At 55.2% G+C, this 23,687-nt stretch overlaps 1 protein-coding gene and 1 pseudogene across 5 annotated transcripts in view; both read right to left on the bottom strand.

Annotated features, from left to right (window-relative positions):
* The window catches only part of TCF7 (transcription factor 7), a 32,041-nt gene extending 9,572 nt beyond the window's left edge, over positions 1 to 22,469 (bottom strand). For 2 of the 5 annotated variants that reach the window (XM_039836032.1, XM_039836031.1), the window contains exons 1-3: positions 22,017 to 22,468; positions 21,771 to 21,837; positions 21,133 to 21,257 (exon numbers count right to left, since the gene is read on the bottom strand). In XM_039836032.1, coding sequence (XP_039691966.1) covers positions 21,133 to 21,257; positions 21,771 to 21,837; positions 22,017 to 22,268 — 444 coding nt within the window. In that variant the 5' untranslated portion in view covers positions 22,269 to 22,468. Of the gene's footprint in view, positions 1 to 21,132; positions 21,258 to 21,770; positions 21,838 to 22,016 lie in introns of all 5 variants that reach the window. The other 3 variants (XM_039836034.1, XM_039836035.1, XM_039836033.1) reach the window with 3 other exon arrangements.
* Positions 3,257 to 3,375, bottom strand: LOC120581675 (uncharacterized; annotated as a pseudogene).
* Positions 22,470 to 23,687: the final 1,218 nt, after the last annotated feature.

The raw sequence follows: 23,687 nt of genomic DNA, 5'->3' as shown, positions 1-23,687 counted from the left end.
CCTCTCGAGTATTTCTGTGCACTCAATTCCAGAAGCACATCACCCCCATCCAGGAAGTTCTTCCTGCTTCCTAGTCGTAGCAATTCCAATTTGAGACCCTATGACTGTCAGCCTCTAGCCCCAGACATCAGGACATGGTCTAAGGACCTGTCTTACCCCAGAACAGCCTGGAGCTTCCTTTTCTCCAGTCTCCAGACTTGAGGTCCTGGGTCTGACCCCCTATCCTACCTCAGGCTTAACAGGATTTGTTGACACAAGGAGAGCCCCCCTCAGCCTTCTAACTCAGGAAGGTAAAGCCAGGTGGGGCCAACCTTCCCGGCCCCCACACTTCCTGTTTCCTCGGCACCACAGGACTCTTACTTTTCACACTAGTCACATGGATCTGTCATGAGATGACTCAGTCAGGCTGAGAAGGGGGCTCCCCATGCCACCCAGCCACAGGGAGTTGCTGCTCAGGGCCAAGGCTCAGCTCTGCATATCCTCAGGGCACACCTGCACAGACCAGGGCCCATACAACTGAGGCTCAGCTTCCACTCAGAAAAGTCCATCTGTGGGGATGCTGCTGGCTGGGAGCAGAGATGAGTGACTTCTGACCCATGGCACAGAAGAAATGGGACATCTTTGGGGCAAGATAGTAACAACAGCTTGTGGCCTGGGCTCCTTTCCACCAATGGATGAAATTTCCCACTGGGTGAATTTAGCCAGACCCCGTAACATCTCTAGGCTTCAGTTTCCTCTCGTGTAATGGCTACGGTTCACGATCCCGTATCACCAGGTTTGGGGAGCTCATGGTTAGAGGTCTGGCCCAGGTCCCTTGGCACTGGTTATTGGGGGTCCAGTGCTACAGAGAAGGCTGGGTATGAGCCTTAATGTAGCCAAGGTGTGAGGCTCCCAGGTGGGCACAGGCTCTAATACCTCCCAGCAATAGTCCTGGCCGCCATCTTTTCCACCTTGTCTTCAGGGGAGCTTGAGGCTGGACCCAAAACTGCACCCTTCCCCTCAGGGCTTGGAGGGAGTGCTGACATTGCCGCCTGTCAGTCTCCTCATCCATCTGCCCACAAGGAGCAACCTTACATACTAAAGATAATCAATCAGGCTTCCTTTTGTCCTTGGGTAGATAGTGGTGGCTCCTTTGCAGGTGGCATCAGTTGCACCACAGACCTCCTGAGCCCCTCTCCTGGCCTCCTGGGGCAGGGCAGAAGAGCTTCCCTCTGCCAGTCCAGGGAGAGCTCTCCACTGTGAACTTGAGGAGGACTGGGCTAACCATGTGTAGATCCTAGTTCCAACATATGTCGTCTTCATGACTTAAAATATCTGATCCATGACTTAAAATATCTGATCATTCATTTCTTTGTCAAAGAAATGGGTTGTGAGGACAAAGCCAGACAACAGCAAAGAGCTCAATTACTCAGGTGTCAGGTAATGAAGAAGGGACATGTAAGAAGCCCCTTATACACCCTAACGAGCCTTCACAGACATGGGGGAATACTGCTCACAGCACTTCCCTGGCCCTCTGGTGCCAGGCCTCACACTGGCCAGACATTTTGGCCTGATTATGCCAAAGGGGGGGGTTGCCTGGAGATGACAGGCATGCCTGGTAGGCCACTGACAGCATCAGCTGGGGATGCTGATGACGGCTGTCACCAGCGTCCATGCTGTCACCAGGCCTTGGGTTCTGTGACTTTCCTGTTGCCATTCCAAGGCCAGGTTTCCTGAGCAAGCTGGACAGACTCATGTCACTCTCAGGCTTTTATTCTCAGACACAATTGTGACAGGTTGGGAGATGGAATTGTGTGGGGGATGGAAGGTGGAATGTAGGATCCTCAGGCCTGCAGGTGGCTGGCCAGAGAGAAGAGTGGGCCAAGTTATAGCTATGGGGTATGTGGGCTCATGTGAAATGCTTTGTATACTAGGTACCTGCCACGTGCCAGGCCCTGTGCCGAGTACTTTACAAGCCCAGTCTCATTCCCACTAGGGTGCCAACAGGCTGCCATTTCTCTCATCTGTAAATCCTCCCCCAGCTACCACCTCATGTCTCACTCCCTTTATTACAAACCTCAGCAAAGCTGTCCCCACTTACTGCCTCCAATTCTCAGCTCTCATCCTCCCTTCAACCTAATAGGCATCTTTTGCCCTATCACTTCACCAGATGACTCTTGTCAAAGATCCAATGACTTATATACTGCTGAACAAAATGGTTGTTAATCTTCATTCATTTTACCTGACACCTAAGCGGCATTAGACACAACTGATTTCTCCCTCCTCCTCAGTTTCTTCATTTGGCTTCCGGAATGTCACAGTCCCTTGATTTTCCTCCAACCTAACAGGCTACTCCCTCTCAGCCTCATTTCTGTTTCCTCATCCTCTTCCTAACCCGAAGTCGGCCCTTGGCTCTCTAACGTTTTTCCCAGGGTGCACTCATCCAGGCCCATGGCTTTAAGTATCTTCATCGAATGACTCCACATTTATATCTCCAGCCCTCACTTCTCCTAAGGACTCTGCTCTCCCAATGCTTACTCAGAAACTCTACTCAGAGGTCTAAAATGCTACCCGAACTCAGCATGTCCAAAGCAGAACCTCTGACTTCCTGCCCCAAACGCTCCTCTCCCTCTTCCTCAGTTCATGGCAACTCCAGCCTTTCAAGTGGCTCAGACCAAATACCTTGGAGTCATCCTTGACTTTTCTTTTTCTCTTACGCCCCACATCCAATTGTCAGCAAATCCTCATGGCTCTACTTTGAAAATACATCTAGAATCCAACCATTTCCTCCTTCCTCCCTGTCCCTCAACTAGTCTAAGCCCGTCATGTCACTCCTCTGCCTAGAGCTTCCAACAACAGCCTTACCTGGGCCTACGAGCTCTCTCCACAACCAGGCCCCATTCCTCTCACCCCATTACCTTGTCTTCTCCTTGCTTACTACGCCCAGGACTTCCCATGGGTGTTTCAGCCTCCGGCCTCCTTCTCCAGTTACTCCAGTGATCATTTTGAGTGTGTCATAATGTACATTGGGTTGGGAAGGCTAGTTCTAGGCTCCCTGACTCTTTGATTGACCTTTTCACTATAGGGTCCTGGGCCGATTTGCCCCCTTGTAAAATGAGGATGGGAACATTGGCCACGACTACCGCACTAGCCACAGATGCAAAAATCTTGCTATATTCCACAATTTGGGAGAACAGGAGCCGAGGGCCTATGAAGGTGAGAAGCTTCCTGGAAACCTCTAGGGCCCTTTCATCCTTTTTTTTTTTTTTTTTTTTTACGCCTACAGCACCTGGTCTTCCGAGGTGGTCTCCCATCCAAGTACTAACCAGGCCCGACCCTGCTTGGCTTCCGACATCAGACGAGATTGGGCATAGTCAGGGTGGCATGGCCGTAGGCTAGGGCCCTTTTATCCTGGTAAGTTCCCAAGACAGTGACAGTCGGGGAGACTGAGCCTCAGGGCCCACTCCCAGGACCCTGGTGGTAGGCATTCCACCAGTTACCACCTGAGAGCACAAATGCCTGGAGCCCCAGCCCAACAGGTGGAATGAACACCCTCTACAGGTCCCTCCAGACCAGGGGACTTTCAAGTCTAAGCTCCTGCTTCAGGAAAGGCCCTGCCATCCAGCTCTGGCTCTTTGGCTCTCAGGGATAAAAGGCTGGCTGCGAGGGTGACAGCTCTGACCCTGGGAAGTCTTAGGAGCAGAGTCTGGGGTCCAACATGCCAGCTCCAGAGTCCTGCTCTGCCCACAGTGAGGTAGCAGAGTGTTGGCTCAGCAAACCACCCTCCCTGAGGAGGGCTAGCTTTGGCCAGGAAGACCTGAGGGAGGACTAGAGCTGACCTTTCTTGGCCAGGCTGGTCAAGACCCAGGTTATAGCGCAGCTCAGGTTAGGCCTAGGAAACGGCAGAATCCAGCTCAGCCTATAGCCTCCGGCCTGGTAGGTATGTGACAGGGGCAGTGGGGAGGGCCAGGGGGCATTGCCTGGTGGACGAAGAACTCATCCTATCTACCAGTCTTCCCTGGGAACTGGAGAAAAGCCTTATTAAATAGGAGTCCACAGCCAAACCAAAGGAGAGGTACCAGGTGGGCAGGGGTGGGACAGAGAGCCTGCTGGCAGTTGGAGGCCCTGAGGTGGCCAGGGCTCCAGGGTAGGGCACTGAAGGCCTGACTAGTCCTTCCCACGTTCATGCAGGCCGCCCTTCAGCTTTAGTCCTCAGCCCCCTCCAGGCCTAGTGGTGGCAGCCAGGGAGAACCGTCTGGCCCAGGGCCCAGTGCCCCACGCCCCCTTCAGCCAGTGGAACGTCCCGCTTCACAGCCTCAGCACAAGGCCGTCCCAGAGGCAGGCTGCCCAGACAATGGGGTGGGGTGGCCTGAGGCTTGGTGTGTGCATGGGGAGCCCAGGGACAGGAGCTCCCCTCCTCTCCTCCCCCTGATGGTGACTGCCCAGCCTCCGAGGGAAGAAGGCCTGCGTCGACTGTCCCTGCCAGGCCCTGAGCATCTTGATGGCACAACCTCATCTTTCTTACCTCTGAGGGCCAAGTGTCAAGCACAGAGCTGGACACTCAGTAAATGCCCACAGAATGGTGGAACATACAAACGAATGAAAGACTCAACAGCAGTCCACACTTCTTGATCAGGGTACTCCAGGACCCCTGTTCATTTCCTGCAGACTCCTCCCCCATGCCCCCTGACTGTGGCACTCCAGGATGGGTCCAGGATTGAGACCCTTGGGCTAGGAGGCTATGTCTGCTCCCATCTCAGCAGAGGCAGTCCGTGCTGCTGCTGCATTGCTCTTACTGCTCTTCCCCAAGCTGACTCAAAATCTATCGTCTCAGAAGTGGTCCCTGTCCTTTTGGGATATTTTCGTTAGCCCATGGCTGGAAATTCCTCATGCTGGTGCCCCAGCATGCCCTCTTCTTGTTGAGCAGGCTGCAGCCAGGAAGGGGCCCAAGGGCAGGGCTGGGCAGGCGGAGGTGGAAATGAGGGACTCCTGAGGTAGGTCTCCTCTGCTCTGAAGTTGAGCCTGGGCCTGGCTGGGCTGCCCCCGCCTCCCCTCCTCACCCCCCCCCCCACTTCCTGCAGGCTCAGGTGAAAAATAAACACAGTCGGCATTTTCCCTGCAGACCGCAGCGTCTCTGCTTGCAGGCTGTGTGCACCCTGAGAGCCCTTGCTACCACCAGCAGAGAAACTCCCCGCCTCTGACGGTTGACTCTGAAAACCCCCAAACGCTTGAGCCCCACAACACTTTCCCAGCGAAGAAAGTTGCCGCTTCCTCTGGCCTCAAGCCTCGGGTTGAAGCTGCAGAAACCTGGGCCTCTGACCAGGCCCTCCCAAGAAGGCTTCCCTGTGGCAAGGGACTGTGCCAGAAGAAGCACCCACCCTCTTCTCTCCTCCCCAGGATTCTGTTGATCGCTATTGGCAGACATATTCAATCAGGACTTGTTTACAGAGCCCCTGCTATGAACACGGCAAAAAATGTTTCAGGCTAAGAAAATAGCATCTGCTAATAGTAGCCGAGTGTTTGCCATGTGTTTGCTAGGCATAGTTCTGAGCACCTTAAAGTTTAACTCATATACTCCTAAAACAAACCCATGAGTACAATTATTATTCTCATTTGATAGATGAGGAAAGTAAGGCACAGAGAGGTCATAAAGCTTGCCCAAGGTCACACAGCTAGTAAGTGGCAAAGCTGGGATCCCACCACTGTACTACTGCAAAGGCCCTATGGTTATGATGAACAAACAACGGGGAAAAGGGGAGGGAGTCCCCGGTCTTAACCCAGTCTCTCCCTTCTCCAGCTTGGCTGGTCAGAGTTACCAGAACCAGTGCTTCCCTGACCCTAAAAATGCTCCAGCAGGTCCCGGGACCCCTGGGATTGGGGTCCTGGCCACACCCCCTGCCTGCCTGCCTGCCAGGGCTGCTGACACAGGGAGCCTGCCTGCTGGTGACCACATCTCCCCAGCTCACCATCACCTAACCACGCCCCAGCTACGCCCAGCTTCGCAGCTTGCTCCTGTCCTGCCCTGGTGCCTGGCTCTCTTTTCAGCGCCTTTACCCACCCCTTCCTCACAACTTTCCATACTTCCTCCTGTCCTTCGCAGGCTGGCTTCTCATTCTGACCTCAGTCTAAGGGTCATTTCCTTGGAAAGTACAGTGACCTGGATGGGGTCCCACCAGCCCAGCAGGCAGAGATGCCCACTTTGTGCAGAGGTCAGCCTGGGGATCCTGGAGGGCAGAAGCAGCTTGTTAGTCATCTCTGCCTGTCCAGGCTCTGTCCTCAGCACATTCTTGTTGAATGAAGGCCTCTAGAATCCCTGGTGCCCCGACCACCTCTGCATGCCTCACCCGCTCATCTGCCATGGAGCTGACTTTAGCCTATCGGCTGTTGGCTCCTGGGGTGTTTTTCTCAATGCCTGCTCTGCAGCTAGGGAGAGGTCCTTGGGGACAAGCCCACAGGAGCAGCAGGTCCACACCTAGACCCTCGCGTACCTTCTGGGGCAGAGGCTGACTAGACAGAAAGGTGGGCTATTGATATAGTTACGGCTCTCTCTGCCAAGCACAAAGGCAAAGCTGAGTATTGTAAACACGTGACAACCAATTCGAGGCAGGCATTACCCTTCCCGTTTACCATGATGGAAGTGAGGTTGAGAAAGCTGCCTACAGTCACACAGCCCTTCCTCAAGTCAGTGCCGGGGGCCCCTTCATGGGCTCTCAGTCTTCAGCAATGTCAAACAGCCACTCTTATCGATCCCCTCCTCCCACTCTGTTCAGGCCCCTGAGGGCCATGCTGTTCCCTCTGCCTGGAGAACTCTCGCCCGCTTGGCTTAGCCAATTCCCATCCATCTTTCAGGCCTCATCATAAATGAGACTTCCTCCTGGAAGCCTTTCCTACCCTCCCCGTTTGAGCAGGGGTACCTTGCTAAGGCCCGCTGACCTTAGCATTGACCCAACTTTGCTTTAAGTGTCTCTCACTTGTCTGTCTTCATGCCTTCCATCTGGTGTCTTGAGATTTTACCCTGTACTATTTCTATTACATAAATTAAAGCTGGGCCCCCAAAGTTGGATCTCTAGCAGTGCGGGTGGGTGGAGCCCACCCAGTGTGAGCCAGTTTAGGGAGAATGTGGCAGCACTGGACAAACGCTCTGGCTGGGGCTGGGCATAGGGTCACAGTAGCACACAGGAGGCTGGGAGGAGCTGGGGCCACTGTCTGGAGTCAAGGACATCCTAGCCTGCCTGGCACCTAAGACCCCACACCTCCTTCTACCCTGCTCCTGCCTACAATAATTTGAGAGTCAGAATGACCGGAGTCCAAGCCAGGGCCACCACTAGTTCATATGGTGCCCTTTTGCTAATGAGAAAAAGTACCCCTTCCTCTGGACAGACACCTAGGCCCATGTCAGGACATGTAGCTTGGGGAGCTTAATGCAGGCTGGATTTCAGCTCCTTGGCCCTGCTCCCCTGAGCAACCCCACATAGTGGCCTTGCTCAAAAGGCCATCCCCGCTTCCAGTTCTCACTTCTCTTCCCCACATTGCTGGAGCTAGGCTTGTCAGCTCTGAGCCAGGCTCCATTCAGAGCCTGGCCCTGGGCATCTACTCTACCCCCGATCAGTTCCTCCAGGCTTCTCTCCCAGCTCCCAGACCCATCAGGCAGCCCCACAGCTCCCTCAGACCCCTGTGTCTGGAGTTGGGGTCCACTGTCCAACACCAGTGGTGCTTAAGTGCAAGGAATCTGGCCAGTTGCTGAGTGGGAACCCCCAAGGCCTGGGACCATGAGAATGAACTTCCCAGAGGTAGGCAGGCCCCCCAGATCCTCCAAACAGGACTTGCCTGTGTATCGAGCAGGCCTAGATTTGTGAGCTCCTGCTGACCCCACCTCTGCAGATACACTCCAGGTTGGCTTATGCCCTTTTATCTCAGCCCCCGCTCTGGGCCCTGCCACCAGGACATGGTGCTCTCCAGAGGACAGCCCTCAAATTCCCTGCCCACAGCGTGCTGGACACCTTGTGCCAGACGCCCACCGCAGAGCATGGAGCTGTGGCTGGATGGCCAGCTGAGCTGGAGGGCTGGGGGATGGCTGGGCCACACCCTTGTGGACCAGGCAGCTTTGGTCCTGTCTGCCAACAGAGCTGTTGCCATGGTTGCACAGAGCCCTGTCAGGTGCGTGTGGCCAGTCCACCAGCTGCCTGGCCTCGACATCAGATAACAGGGGCCCTGCCACGGTAGAGGTGAGGACTGGAGTCTCTGCATGCAGCCTTGGCAAACCACAGGCCTGCTGTAGACCCAGCCCAGCCCAGCCCCGAGGCACCCTAGGAGCTGGCTGAACCTCACCGAGCTGAGTGGCCTGGCCCACGGCCTCTAGTGGTTTCTATGCATTCGTTTCTGTTTTCCTTCCTCCTCTTTGAGGTGAACGCCCCTCAGGACAGGATGTTTTTAGAGGAAAATATAAGCTTCCGGGAGCTGCTGCAGCTGAGCTGCTAGTTGATGCTACTGACACACTGTCTGGGGACACTGCAGCAGACCTAGGCAGTCACTCAACCAGCCCCTCCGCAGTGCCCAGCCACCCAGGAGGCCACCATGGGCCAAGGCGGGCCCAGACTCAAGCTCAGAGCTCGGTCTCTCTTTGGCAGTAGGGAAATCAAGGCTCTGGGAAAGGAGGCATTTGATGAGCTCACAGATTTTGTTCCCCTGGGAGCAAAGCCATAAGGCTTTCTAGAAAATGCAGGAAGAAAATGGCAGAGGTGCACATTTAAAGATGGCAGCCCCCGCCAGAATCCCATCAGTCTTCCCAATCACTTTGTCCCATGTGTGCAGATTCTGCATATGAAGAAAGGGAAGTTCAGAGAGGTTAAACAACTTGCCCAAGGTCTCCCAGCAAATAGCGATGCATCTGGATTTGAATCCAGCCCTTTGGGGTTCTCAGCCAGAGATCTTTACCCCTCAGCGATAGACCTCACTGGCCAGCTGGTAGTGTGTCAACATGGAGACCATACGCTTGAAACTCAGAAGCCAAGTGGTTCCCAGATTCCCTTCTTCCTTAAATGGGGGTCTCTGGCTTCCTGGGAACTGGAATCACCAATTTTGCCAACAACACCATGCCAAGAACCTTTTTGTGGAATGAACTGACCGGCAACTTGGCTCTGACCTCCACCTAGCCCTGTGTGAAGGGTGCCTTTATTTACTCTGTCTTTGCAGGAGGTGATTTTGGTTCAGTCCTAAATGACTAAAGGAGACACGAGAGGTCATCCTGTTCCTCCAAGGTCTGGCCTGTGCTCCCCCTTGCCTTATGCAAGAAGGAGTAGACGGCCACTGGCAGCTGGGGTGGCTCTCACCAGAGTTTGTAAAGAGAGTAAGTGTGCTATCAAGGAGTGAGGGGGCGGGGAGCCCCAGCAGGGCCCAAAAAAGTGGAGGCTGACGGCCAGCGATGGCTGGAGGGTGGTAGGGAGAGCTGCATTCCTGCTCGATGAATTCTAGTCAGCTCCTGAGGAGCAAAGTCAAGAAAAGGGTCTGAGTTACCTGGTCTGTCCAACTACCTGTACCAGCTGCAGGAGGACAGCTCTGCCTTGGGCTGTGGTCAGAAATCTCACTCGGATCTAATCCTTGCACCTACTGCCAGTTAAGGCCCTCGGGGTATCTGGCTGGATTCAGTCCACTGGTTTATTTGAAGGGAATGAAAGCAAGGAGTGGAAAGAAGCTGCTGGAGGCTTCAGGCCCCAGCATGCTCCCACCCAAGCACCCCCATGCCCAGCGTAAGTAGGGGAGGTGGTCCGGGCTGCTCCAACTGCCACAGGGTCCCTCTTGCGGTAGAGCCTCCTAACGAGGTCAAGTTAGGGGGTTTCAAAACCACATCAAACAGCTCTTACACATACACACCTGGGTGTAACAGTATAAAAATACAGGGGAGAGGGCGAAATGCCAAATTCCTGGGGATGAGGTGTGGGGAGGAATGGGACAGGGGGAGCCAAAGGGGACCCAGCTGTAGCTATAAAACCTATTTTTTCAAATATGAGTGGCTAGAAGGCAAGGTAGCATGGTAGTAAGGGCGGGGAACACAGAGGGTAGAAGCCTGGGTTCAAATCCCTTTTCCAGCACTTACAAGGTGCAAGTCTCTCCGCGCCTCAGGTTCCCCGTCTGCACAATATCCACAGCTCATGGGGTTGATGTCAGGATTAAGAGAGTTAATAATGATAAAGGCAAGCATGTCCCTAGACCAAGGCTTTTCAGGAAAGCCAGCCTTTGTGCCAAGCTGGAGCTGGCTGGCCCTCGATTTCCTTTGGACTGCTGCCTGATGCGATTGGGCCAGACTGCTGAGCTCCTGACTGGCCTTCGATGACCAGAGCCAGGGGACAGGCAGCACAGGAAAGCAGTGATACAAGAAACTGCTCTCAAAATGCCTCAGTGGGGCTGGCAGGTGACTCTGGTTCCCAGCTTTCCCATTGGTTGGGGCACACTTAGGAACGCCCTCGGCTTCCTCAGTTGAGCCATTCTCAGTAACTCAGGAAACCCTCTAACCCAGCCTCGGACCACACAGAGGAGACCTGGCCCAGAGGTTCGACTGTGAGCTCTGAGCTGAGCTAGGACTGGGACCTATTCTTGTGTCACGCATCAAACTTGAGTCAATCTTAAATGTCATTTATGAACACTTTCCCAAGTAACATTTATTCTGGAAGCCTTGGGCTCCTGCCTCCAAACAAGAAATACCCATTCTGGCCCTGGGAGTCTTGATCTTGGCCAGCTGTCCAAAGAGGAATAGGTCTGGCCCTGACCCAGGCCGAGAGCTTTGAGGTCACACCTAGCAGGGGCGGTGAGGGCCAAGTCTTTCCTTAGGGACAGAGGAATCCAGCTGGATCCAGCTCAGGAACACAACAGGAGTGGGGGTAATGCTCAGCTTCTTGGCCTGCAATGCCCCCATCCCCCCACATTCAAGAGCAAAAGGCAAGAGCAGCAAGGAGCATGGGCTCTGAGATAAAACAGACCTGAGTCCAAGTCCTGACACTGCCAGGTACTAGCATGTTCTTAACCTAAGCCTCAGTTTCCCCATCTGCAAAATGAAAGCAATAATAGTATCTACTTTCTTGGCTTCTTATAAGGATCTTGATATCAGGATTAAAAAAGCCCCTGGCACTCAGGAGTGTCTCGGCATGTGCACTATTGCTACGGTCAGTTATTCTTTCAACAGCTGTTTACTGAGCACTTACTGTATGTCATGCCCTGTGCCGGGCACTGAGCTTCCAGCAGTGAAGAGGACAAATGTGGCCCTGGCCCTGTAGATCCTCTCTCACTCTTTTTGATCCAAAACATCATCCTTGAAACCCCACCTCAAAACGGCCAACCCTTGTGGCCTAAGCAATCCCAGCTTCATCTGTCTCCACACCCTGTGGACTGTGGTCACCCCCCGGCCCCACCCATGGGGTTGCCCACCACAGTTGGGTGGCTCCCAGGCTGCACTGTGATTCAAAGCCTGCCAGCGAGCTCTGGGGTGGCTGCCGCAGCCTGGCTTACACTCGGTGGCCGTACCGCCTGGACCCCCAGCTGTACCCACCAGAGACCTCACTGCTGCTGCTGCAAAGCTCTCCACAGGCTGCCTCTCAGCATCCCTGAGGGCCCACCCACCCTCTGCCTGCCTGGCCACCAGGCCAGCCACAGAGCCATCTGATTTGAATGAAACTTCAAACTTAATGACTTTCATGCTGGTTATTTAAAACGCAATGTAATTTTCTTAAACACCCTATTATTTCCTTTGATAGCTACAAAGCTTCCCCCAATCCCATAAGCATGTTTATTTTTAGGGAAAAGAGTGGTTTGCAGTTGGTCATGGAGACCATAGGGAGAGGGAACCCACAGAAAGCAGGGCAAAGAGTCAAGCCTAGCAGCCTGGAGACCCACAGCTGCCCTCCCTTCCTGCTGGGGAAAAGGCTCTCCACCCATATCCTGGGGTCCTGGGCAGGCCCCTCACACCAGCATATCAGCCAGTGGCCCTCTTGTCTACCATCTGACAGGGGCCAAGTCCCCCTCCCGTGCTCCCCCTCTACAGGATCCCATGTCCTCATCTGTAAGATGGTCCCGATGGCTTCCCCAGGAGCCCCCCATTGGCATCCCAGGTGTGACGGCACTGGGGAAGGAGTCCCCAGGGCCAACACACACTCGCTGCCTCCTTCTGGCTCCTCCAGACATTCTGCCTTGGGTAAGGCCTTGGGGCCTGAAGCTTTGACTAGCTGGATGAGATCTGTGCCCAGATAAAGTGGCCCCAGGCAGTAGCTGCCCACGCTGGGAGAGCGGGTGGGTGTGGCCCTGCCGGTCGGGGCTCCCTGGCAAGGGAGGAGGTCTGGTGGTGGGTGTGCGTGCAGAGGTCAGTTGAGCCTCACCAATGCGGGGCGTCTTCTGGGAGTGGCTATTTTTAGATCCCAGGCTTTCATGTGGCCGAATGATGTGGAGTTTACAAAGCATCGGTAATGCGTTTCAGATGGCGGCCCAGCAGACTGAGAGGCTGGGCCTGCTGCCACCAGAGCCATGTCAGAGTTAGTCAGAATACCTTCAGCCCGGACTCCCGTCACCTGTCCCTCCCTCCCCACAATCCCTTCTTGCCTGATAGGGAGGCTGGCCTGGAGTAGTCCTGCAATGCCCAGTAAGCCCCACCTGAGGCCTACCCAAGCAACAGGTTTCTCCAGCCAATACTTACTTAACTGAACCTCGAGTCCTCCGGACCAGGGACCCCCACCCCCATTTTAGAGGAAGAAATTGAGACCTAAAGAGGTTAACAGATTTGCTCAAGGTCATACAGGCAAGGGAGGCTGGCATCCTTCCCCATGACAACCCCCTGGCCTAATGGGCAAACGGGATTTTCTAGGAGGGGGCAATATGCCACCCATGGCTAGGCCAGCCCAGGCGTGCAGCTCTACCCATGTAAACCCCAAAGCCCACTGTTCCCTGGGGCCACTGCCTGCCCATCCATGCTTGCAGCCACAGCCACACACCCGTCATTTGGAAGCAGATAGTGTGGGGCCCAAACAGGTCTCCTGTCCCTGGAGAGAGAAAGAGTTGGTTGTTTTAATGGGAGGGGTAAGGGGGGCAGGGGGAAGCTTATTTGGCAGAACGTCTGCTTCCTCTGATCTCCACAGAGCTCCGGCTGTGGAGTAGGCCTCAGCGTGAAGGCTATGTGTCACCGGTCTCCCTCTGGGCTCTAAAGCTGTGTCTGCTGACACAGCCCAGGCAGGCAGTCTCCATGGGTGGGACAGGCTACATGGGCAGCCTCCCCAAAGGAGAGGGCCAGACTCACGCCCATCTTAGCTCCACCCAGGCCAGGGCCCTTATCCAGCAAGGGACAATCTCAACACTCACCACGGGACTGAGCCAAGGGGAACCCCAAGCTGCGGCAGGACCAAAAAGAGCCAAATCCTCTGAACAGGGCAAACCCATCCAGCTGCAACTCAGAGACTTCATGCATGTCAAGGCTGATGTGGGCCACACCTTTTTAAGGGGGCAGGCAGCACCCAGGTCCAAACCCCAAGCATCACAGGTCTACGAGCTGAGGCAGCAAACTGCCTGAAGAAAGAAGCTAACACTGGCCTGAGTTCTCAGAGTCCTTCCTCCACAGACTCCTGCTAGAGATCACACCGATGACAGGCGCTCTCTACACCCTGACTAAATCACTGGTGGGTGGGACCTGACCTCTGAGGTTCAGTTCCACTCAGTAAACAGGGGGCTAAAACGTTCAACTTTAAGACCCTGGAGAGAGACTGAGTCAAATGAATGAAATAACACGAAAACGGAAAGTCCCACTTCTGAGGCACTCTTGCCTTGCATGTGCCAGCATGCTCAGGTCTCCCCAAAGCCCACCCCCGCCCTAGGCCCGGCTCGCACTCCTCCAATCTCCCCTGCACCCCCAGCGTCCACCCTGTCCCAGCTGCAGGCTCTGCCTGCCTGGGCCTCCATGTCCAACTCAAACCATCCGCTGGTGGGCACCACCCTGCCATTCGTGCTGCCAATACACTGCGTGTGCCCACTAGCCACTCCCAAGCTGTGGAACCGGCACTGCCTGGGCATCGAGGTCATGTGCTGGGCCCTCAGTGTCGGCCCTTCTTCTCCAGCCTCACCTCATGCTGCTCACACACCTGGGCTTCAGGCTGCCCTTCCAGGGACCAAGAACACACTAATTTCCGCCTTGTTCTCTCTGCTCGAGTTGTTCCCCCATACCCCGACAGTTCTACACTCCCACCTGCACAGGTTCTGGGCCAGCTGGAACCTTTCCTTTTCAGGGATCCTCTTGGCTGCCCCCGTCCCCACTGGCCTCTCTCCCTCCTCAGTGCCCTTTATCCAACTTGGACAGAACCTCAAAGTCGACTTTGAGCCCCCAGGAAAGTCTCTGAGCTCTGGGAGGGCAGAGGCAGCCGCTCTCTCTGTGCTGAGCCAAGGCCAAGTATACGAGTGTGTGTGTGTGTCTGGGGGGAGGTGCCTCAGTAAATGCCAGCAGGGGTCTGGACCCAGGAATCTAGATCCAGCAGGCACTATGACATCGACTGCAGCCTCAGCTTCAGGAGTACTCTGCCTACTTGGCACAGGATCCCCTTCAGAATGGCCATTCACGCAGTATTAATCCCTCCCACAGCAGCTTCCACTCAGAAAGCACCTACTATATGCCAGAGACTTCACATACACTGTCTCAGTCCATGCCACAGTAACCACGGAGGTAGGAACCCTCATTATCCTTGCTTTTAGATGAGGAAACTAAGGCACACAGATGGGCCAAGTAACTTACCTAGAGCCACTGAGCCCAGGAGTGGTAGATGTGGTATTTGAGGGTGGCCCTTCCAGACTCAATGCCTTCCCCTTCTACCCCTTTAAGGGGCTTTGGATGAGTCCCTTCCCTGATCGGGTCTTACTGTCCCCACCTGCAGAAGGAGGGTTGTTACTGAGGATCCAGGCGCTGTGCCGTTGTGGGGTGGGGGATGTGACCTGATAAAACACCTGTTTCCTCCAACGAAGTCTTGTTTGTACACAGTGGCAGGAAGCAGCCAGTCACAAGGTAGGAGGGAGTGTGACTGGCTTCTGGACGGCAGCTGTCTGGGGAGGCTCAGAGGAGGCTGTGGCCCCTGTTGCCTCCCCATGTGGCTCTGTGGCCACTCTCATCTAGCCTGACCCCGTCAGTTATTTGACTTGAAGACAGTGCCCCTGGAGCCCATTCTCACAGCCCAGTTAATCCTCTTTTCCTAAAGGGGCAGGGAGTGGGATGGGGTATCAGGAGACCCAGGAGGGATAGGCTGATGGCTGCCTCAGGGAGTGGGGCACCAAGCCCTCCCTCCCTTCAACCCCACTCACATCTGACTCTCAGGGAGACTAGGGAGGTGAGTAGAGCTGGTACGAATGTCCCTATTTGCTGGCTATGGAAGCTGGCTTGCTGAAACCATGGTAGGATGAGGGAAAGATGACGGCCCTGGTTCCTGGTGACCAACCCAGGGCTGTCAGCCCTTCTACCCTGCTGAGCTAGAACAGTAGATGGGTGGCCCTAGAACAGGGTGGGGCAGGGGTCTTCAGGATGGGCTTCCTTCGTGGTGCTCTCCTGGCCCTGAAAGGCATCGAGGAGCACCCTGAAAGCAGAGTTCCACCTTGGAAGCAGCTGAGGAGGGCTGCAGATTTTCCAAATACCATGGCCAGTACCACACAGCTTCCCAAGTCAGGAAAAAATGCAAGTCAAAATAACTCCTAAAACCCATTGCCCATCACGAACCTATTAAACGAATGACAAAAGAGAGGAAAGTCCACATTGGCTGTGCTCAGGCCCTGCAAGAACCCACAGTGAACTGGGGCTGCGGGGAAGCAAATGCTGGAATTCTTCCTCCCTCTTGACCCCACAATTCTCCTTGAACATTGTGCTTCAGGAAAATAAGCACATTCCCACTGGTAAAGGCAACCTGTGAGCAAGCTAGAAGCCACTTGAGGGATACAGTCAATATGAGAGATAAACAAAGATACTGTACATGGGCACTATCTGGGGGCCTGCAAACATGCACCCCCACACCCAGGGAAGCATCAGGACAAGGTAAGAGGGCTGTGTGCAGGGGTGACCATGTGAGAAAAGGTCTGAGGATGGTTTGAAGGCTAACAACTATGTGGGTCTCTTCCCTTTTTTCCTAACAAAACAGCTTCAACCCCTACCACCTTGTGTAAAGGGCTTCTATATGGCTGGAGAAGGGAAGCGTCTTTCAGGGTGGACGGAGGAGGATTCTCAGGATGGAGTGAGTGGCCAGGAATAGCACTTCCCCTCCCAAGAACCTCTGGGTGAGGTAGGGCAGTGAGGAGGGGGCCTGTGCATCTGTGTCTCTACCCTAGGGCTCAGATCCCCAGACCCCTGTGGCCCAAAGTAGAGATATAGCCCTCCAGACGGGAGTCCATGCAGGGCTACCACTGAGCCACCACCGGCCCCCAAGGAGCCAGGACAGCAAGGGAGAAAGGCTCAGTCATTGCCAAACCCCTGTCCCCCAAGCCCAGGCCATGCTAGCACCCTCCTGGGCACCTCCCTGGCACTACTGCCTCCCGCCTGCACTCCAATACAAGGAGGAGGGCTCACCACTCCCACTGTGTAGTAAGGCTCAGAGATAACTCTTGACAGATGAGCTATCTTTGGTCTAAGCATAGCAAATGCATCATAAAACAGTGCTAAGTGCCTTGGTCTAAAGAGCTGCCAGGATGAGCAAAGAAGCTAAGGCCCAGGGGCATGATGGAGGGCACCACAGAAGAGGCCTCTCTAGGGAGGTGACATTTGAATTAAACCCTGAATGAGAAATGAGAAGGTGCAGCTATGTGAACAGCTGGGAAAAATAATTCCAAGCTGAGGGGACAAGTGCAAAGATCCTGAGGTGGGAAAGATTCTTATTGATTGTAAAAAAATGTTTTATGTCATGACACTGAAGTGGCTACTCTTGAAGGAGAGAGGAAGAGTATGGTACTGAGCAGCAGGGGCTGGCCACTCAGGCACTCAGGCAGCGGTGAGTGGTTTGGGCTGTACTCCAAAAGCAATGGGAAGCCCTTGCAGGGTTTCATCAGGACATGGGATCTGATTCATGATTTTAAAGGACCCATTTGGCTGCTCGGTGGAGCCTGGATTGAGGGTTAGGGTAGGGGTTAGGATGGGGGCCAAGGTAGGAGAAGATGGACCGTGGAGGAGGCTGTTACTGCTGTCTGGGTAAGGGATGGTGTGGCTTGGGCTTGGAGGTGGCGACTAAAGTGGAGAAGTGGAAGATTTGGGATGTTTAGAGGGGAGCCCAGGTGTCTGCCAGTCCTCTGTCGTCACCTGTTGAACAACTGCACCTTCAGGAAGCTGCTCGGCAGACCCTCCTCCACAGCCCAGGCCGGTGGCCAACTCTGCCCAGGACGCCCCCAGCCACGCCTTTTGTGACAGTACTCCTCTGGCCATGAGGGAGTCTTCTCCGCTCAGTTAGGAGCTCCCAGGGGCAGGTTCTGGTCCATCTGGGTGCCCAGCCTGGTGCCAGCCTCACTTCCAACAGGCTTCACTCCAACCAGGGCTGGTGATCAACCATCAGTAACTCTCCCCAGAAAGGCCCCACTGCTCCCTCTGAGGGCTGGGAGGGCTGGGTGGGTGCGTCTCTGCAGAGCTCCCCTGGACAGGCTGGCTGTGCAGCAGCAGCACTTCCTTCCTCTGCCCAGGTCTTGCTCGTACAATCACCTCCTGCTACCCCAGGCTGTGTTCACACAGTCCTCACCTGGACCTCAGACTCTGGAGTCGGGGGGATATGACCATTGGCCAGGAGCCTCAGCACGAGTCCACTGACTCAGCTGGGCTCCCTCGCCGCCCGGAGCTGATGCCTGACCCTCTGGCTGAGAGCACGCCCAGGCACCAGGAACGCTGTGGTGGTCAGACACAGGGAAAGGGCCCCAAGTCCCTACAACAGGCAAAAGCCTCAGCCTTTTTTTTTTGTATTAAGACATAATTCACATACCATAAAATTCGCCATTATAAAGTGTGCAATTCCGTGGCTTTTAGTATATTCGCAAGGTTGTACAACTGTCCCCCCTGTCTGATTCCAGAACATATTCATTACCCCAAAAAGAAACTCCGTACCCATTAGCAGCCACTTTCCGTTCCCCTCTTCTCCCAGTCTCTGGCAACCACGCATCTACCTGTCTCTATGGATTTGCCTGTTCTCAACATTTCACCTAAATGGCAAAAGGCTCAGCAGCCTTCCAGTCCACAGGTTCTAAGTAGAGCCCATAGAGGGGGCCACAAGAGCAATGTGGCCTCATATTCTTTTTGAGATGCGGATTTGCACCGGACTATCAGTCCTGCATATCCAAGAGCCTGAGTTTTCCTAAGGAGTGATGCCTTACTCATCCTGGAAGCCTCTCAAAGTCTAGCCCGAGACCAGTCCACTGCCTCCCATCCCCACCCCCAGGTTTCAGAGCAAAGACGACAAAACCAAAATACAGAGGGGCTACTGCTCTAGGCCAATAACTATCTGTAAGCCCACATTAGATGCCTGACAAACATCAGCCATAAAATAAACTTTGACCTAATCCCCCTTCCCCAAACATTTACAAGAAGCCGAGTACCAAGAAAACCCAAACATTTTGGGAACAAAAATCTGCCCAGTGTCAGTTGGCTACCCAGTGAGGTAGTCACTTGGTCACTTGGCCCTTTGCTCCTGGCTAGGTTTGAGTCTGTTTTGAGGTGCCCAATGTGGTAGTGACATGCGCAGAACAGGTACCCCTGTCTAGGGAAGTCAAGTGGTTGGCCTTGAGCTCCTCAGCACAACTGCTGACCACCTGGATTCTCTCAGAGGGCCCAACAAAGGGCTGTGGGGGTGGGGGCTAGTTCTGAGGCCCATGGCCAGAGATTGGGCAAGCATGTCATCTGTGCCCTGAAGATGGGGTCAGGAAAGCAGTTTTTCCTCAAGGCCCCTGAAAGGGGCTTCCGACCTACTCTAAGAGCATCTTTTTTCATTCCAGACACATGAACTTAAATCATATGATAAATGTGCTCCCAAAACATGAGGTTAATTTTGCTTTTTAAAACACAATCATATTTAAAATGTCCGTACAATTCTCAGGGTGACGTAAGCAGCCACTCTTACTTGCCATTTGCTTATAACTATCAAGTTTGCTTAAAAGAGGCTCCACTACATTCATGTATACCTTCCTCAACCAGTGTCACCCCAGCATAAGCCCTTGCCTCTGCCCTTGTCCCCACCCCATGGAGCAGCTGGCACCAAGGCACACGAAGTCAGTGCCAGAGCTCGTCCTCCTGTGTTCGCAGAAGCCAGGCAGTGAGAGGATCAGGGGATTTGCCCCTATAGAGGAGAGGGTGTGAAACATACAAATGCATCTGCTATAGCTTGAGAAAGATCCTGAAGTTGGAAAAAAGAAATGATCCAGGCCAAGGGAGTGGTGGTGTGCCGGGGCCCATTTTCCTCCCAGCATCCTGACTGCGGAGTTAGTGGTCTGTCCGCCTACTCTTTGACCAATGTGAGCTAAAGGACATCAAATGGTCCCATCACCACATTCCTACAGAGAATGAGGCCCTCCCTTTCTGGGCACTCTCCAACCACTTGCCCACACCACGGAAAGAACTGAGAAACACCACTTTTCCTTGCACTGCTGTGGAATCACAAGAAGCTGGAAGGGAGCCTGCCCTGCTAGGTGAATTCTTGGGCAGAGGCCTTCTGTCTAGTCATGGTTATCACAGTGACCCCAGCCCCCTACCAAGCAAGCACTCATCTGCCAGTGGTTTGGCAGTTGTGGGTGATGCCGACTTAGCCCCAAATCAAAGGGTTTACTCCTTTTAGGGGGCCCCAAAAGCATCTCTCTTAAGCCTCTGCTTGTGCGGGGCAGAGGTCTCTGGGGAGATCTGCTCCATCAGGTAATAAGGTCAGTGGGCAAGCTCCTGCCCCCCCAGACTTGGAGGGGAGCAAGCACCTCATAGATGGAGCCATCCAAGAGCAGAAAATCAGAACACTCTTTCAATATGCTCCTTCTACAGATGAGAAAATGGGAGCCAAAGGACAAGGGGTTCATTTCCCGAGTCAGCAGTCCACCAGGTTTGCCACGCTGGGTTTCCGGAGAGAAGTCTCAGTGTCTTCTCACCTCCCATTAGCTTTGGCATGAAACAGCTCTCAGAACCAATCCTCCTCACTCGGGATCTGAAACAGCCTGGCAGTCACCCTCCTCCCTCTGGGCGATCCCACCACTAGCCATGTGAGCATCCCACCCATGGGCCGCACCTACAATGGGCCTACAGTTGCACCCAATACCGCACACCAGAGTCCCCCGAACCTTTCATGTACTCTAGGAGCGCAAATCTCACCCCCGACTTGCTTGGGACGCCTAAGGACAATCAAACACTAATCTGAATTTTTTTTTTTAAGTGCAGCTTTACTGCTCCAAAGCACTCAGAATAGGCCCTTCACACTTGAGGTCATTTGCACCAATGCGCAGAAAAGCATGGTTTGTAATGATCACGAAGTCTGTTCAAAGCCCTGGGTAAACATACCCAAATTCATTGAACAGTCCCCTTAATAACACCACTGATGTGAAACACCTCTGCAAACCCTGCCTGGTGCATTAGAGATGAAGCCAGCTTCATTAAAAACACACTTTCGACACATGTTCAGGATCTTTCTCTTGGCAAGGGTGCACTCATGTCAATAAGAACAGAACGAATAGAGTTATGTTTCTTATCCACAACCAGAAGAGCTGAAGCCAACCAGCTTTTCTGTTGGTTCCTCCAAGCACCGAGGCTTAGGGAGTCAGGCTTTTGGGAGAAGGCTAACTACGAAGCTCACAGCTCAGACCACACCACCTACACTACCCTCAGGAGCCAGGGGTGGTCTCCGCTCAAAGATTCTTTGAGAAGACTCTACCCCAGCAATCACCTAGCACCAGGATAGGGCCTGTACCTGCTTGGGTGCAAGCTAGGAAGACAAAAGCCAACAGCTAGCAAGAAGAGGGCTGCCTAGGGCCATCCCTCCTTCTTTCAGCAAAGTTCTCTAGTTCAGATCCCACTGGTTGTGAATGGGAAAAGAGACCAGAAAGGAGTTCTCATGTATCTATTTTGTTCTAGGCTAAAGTCACTTCTTGCCCATGCCCCACATACCTGGTCAAGAAGGTGGCAGGCACAAGGCAGGCTGGGCTGCTGGGGCCACTTACCAGTGGGGGTTGCGGCTGGGGGTGCTGCCCTGCTCCAGAAGGGGGTGGGTAGTGCATGAGCAGATTGAAGGCGGAGTAGACGGTGTCTTTGTACATGCCGCTGGCGCACTCCGGGGCCTTCAGGCCTGGAAAAACCACAGCTGGGTCAGACGCCAGCCCGGACAATTCGGGCTGAAGGCTGTCTGCTCTCGAGAGAAAAAATAATTGCCAAGGGGTCTCCTGCAAGTTCGTGACTTGAGAAGGAATGGGCTGAAGGTGCCCGCAATGCCAAGTTTTGACCAAGAACTCGGAGTCCAGGCCTTCCCTAGGCGGCTCCTACTTGACCCCCACCCTACCAGCTAGCCAAGTACTTGGCCAATGCTTTCTCCTCAAGACAGGGGATTACTCAGTCACCTGGGCAGGAGGGGAGGCGGAGATGGCGGGGGTCTGTTTACTCCTATAAAGGTCAGGGCACCGGAAGTGACTCGAGCCCGGCGGCGCCCGGGAAACCCGCCCCCCACTCCCTCCCACCCTCTCGGTTTTACCACCTCCTGAAGCTGCAGTGGGGGAGGGGGAGTGGCACCCCCTCGGCTCCCTCCCTCCAATGGAGGCCCGAGGCCTTAGCGTGTGGAGGAGAGCCGGGCCGTGCAGAAACTCACCGTCTTCCAGAGGTTCTGGAAGTTTGTCGGGGAAAAGTCTCTGCGAAGTGTGTTCCCGCCCGAGAGCCTGCAGGGAGATCCAGAGGGGCCGTGAGGGGCGCAGGGAAAGCTGGGGGCTCGGGGCCAGGGACAAGGTGGGGCTCAGGGATGGGGACCCCGAAGGCCGCGGACGGAGGGGCGGGTCAGCACTAGCCGAGGCCCGGGAGGCGGCCGCAGGGGAGGAGCGGGGTGCGGGCCAGCGCTCACCTCGGTCCCGACCTCGGCCTCGCCGCGGGCCCCGGCGCCGGCCCCCGGGACCCCTGCTCCGCCCGCCGCGCCCTCGGACTCATTGACCAGAGACGACTTCAGCTCAGCCAGGTCGCGCTCGGGGCCCGCGGCGCTGTCGCGGCTCTTGTCGTCCTGCTCCTCGCCCTCGTCCTGGAAGGCCAGCAGCTCGTCAGGCGCACCGAGGTCGTCGCCGCCGCCCGCGCCACCCCCGCCCGAGTCCAGCTGCGGCATGGTGCGCTCAGCCCGCGGGGGCGCGGGGCACGGGAGTGCTGGGCGCGAAGCCGGCCGGGAGGCGGCGAGCCCGGAGTCCGGACCTCCGAGCCCGGAGCGCGGCGGGCGGAGCGCGGGCTGACTCCGCCTGGGCGGGCTAGGGCGCTGGGCGCGGGCGCCAGGCTCAGCGGCTCCGGGAGCTGGCGGGTCCGAACATCAAAGGCACCGCCGGCCGAGTGCAGGGGGGCGGGGCAGGGACGCCGGGGGCGGGCCCGGCGTTGGGCGGAGCCAAATCGCTCCGCCCCTCCTCTCCCGGGAGAGGTCGGTAAGCGTCCAGTGGGCATAGTCTTAAAGGGCTCGCTCTCCCGGGCGTAATTTGAGTGAGGCGTTGGACAATCCTGAATAGCATCACCCTTCTCCTGAAATACGGGGACTTTGAAGGAGACCCAGATCCCCCGCTTCCTCACCTAGTGATTCCTGCCCTGCGCTCAGGTTTCTCTCCCAGTTGCGGAGGGCGCGGGTCCCCTAGGTTCTTGAGATGGCTTGGAATAGGAGCCAAGTTGAGAACTACGTCTGTGCCCTAGGCTTGGAACTGGGAGCTTCCTAGAGCTTGGGGCTGCTTGGAGGCTGTGCTCGAACCCCGGGCCAGCGGGGTTAGGCCTCCCCAAAGCCCTATTCTCCAGCCCTAAGCCAATCTGGGACCTCTTTCCAGGCTGCCCACTCACAGCACGAACACAAGCATATACTCACACATTTATTGATCGCCTGTTGCATGCGAGGCTTATAACAGCACACATTTGTGAGGGCCTCTCAGCCATGTGGCTGCTCCGCGGCGTGAACACAGCCAAGAAGACTAGGAGGAAGGATCCTCTGCCGCCCCACGGGGATCCTCCAGTCACTCCTAACCCCTCCCACAACTCTCCCAGCTCAAGTTCCATTCCTAGAACCCTCGGCTCTAGGATGCCACGCTTTGGGTGGCCACGTGGGCTGCGGGATTCGGATGAGGGGTGGGTGGTATGAAGCAAACTAACAAGTGAGGTCGCGTAACCTCGGAGCCCACTGACTCCCAGCCTGGCTCAGGCCGGCCCTCATAAGATCCAGGCTGCAGGATCTATAGCCGGAGAAGCCTGAGACCATGTGCCAGCTTCCATTGCATCTGCAAGGCTCCCGGGGCCAAGTCCACGCGGGCCTCCACATCACGCTTGGCCTCAGCTCAGTCAGAGTCTAGGAAAGACACCGGCCCCTTTGGATCGCGGTACAGCTAACCGCAGCCCACAGCAGGTTTCCGTGTTGGATTCAGTATAGACATTCCCACTTCTCCGTAGAGCAATTAGGGCAGAGCGTATCTGGAAAAGGAGTGTATCTTGTACACTTCTCAGGCTCAGAGCCGCTCAGGACCCCTGGCTGCGGAACAAAGCCGGGCCGGAAGCGGGCCACGCC

This window comes from Pteropus medius, unplaced genomic scaffold (assembly GCF_902729225.1).
Source record: "Pteropus medius unplaced genomic scaffold, Ma_sr-lr_union100, whole genome shotgun sequence".
Classification (NCBI taxonomy): Eukaryota; Metazoa; Chordata; class Mammalia; order Chiroptera; family Pteropodidae; genus Pteropus; species Pteropus medius.
Note: the sequence above shows the minus strand (reverse complement) of the source record. Positions and strands in the feature narration are given on the sequence as shown.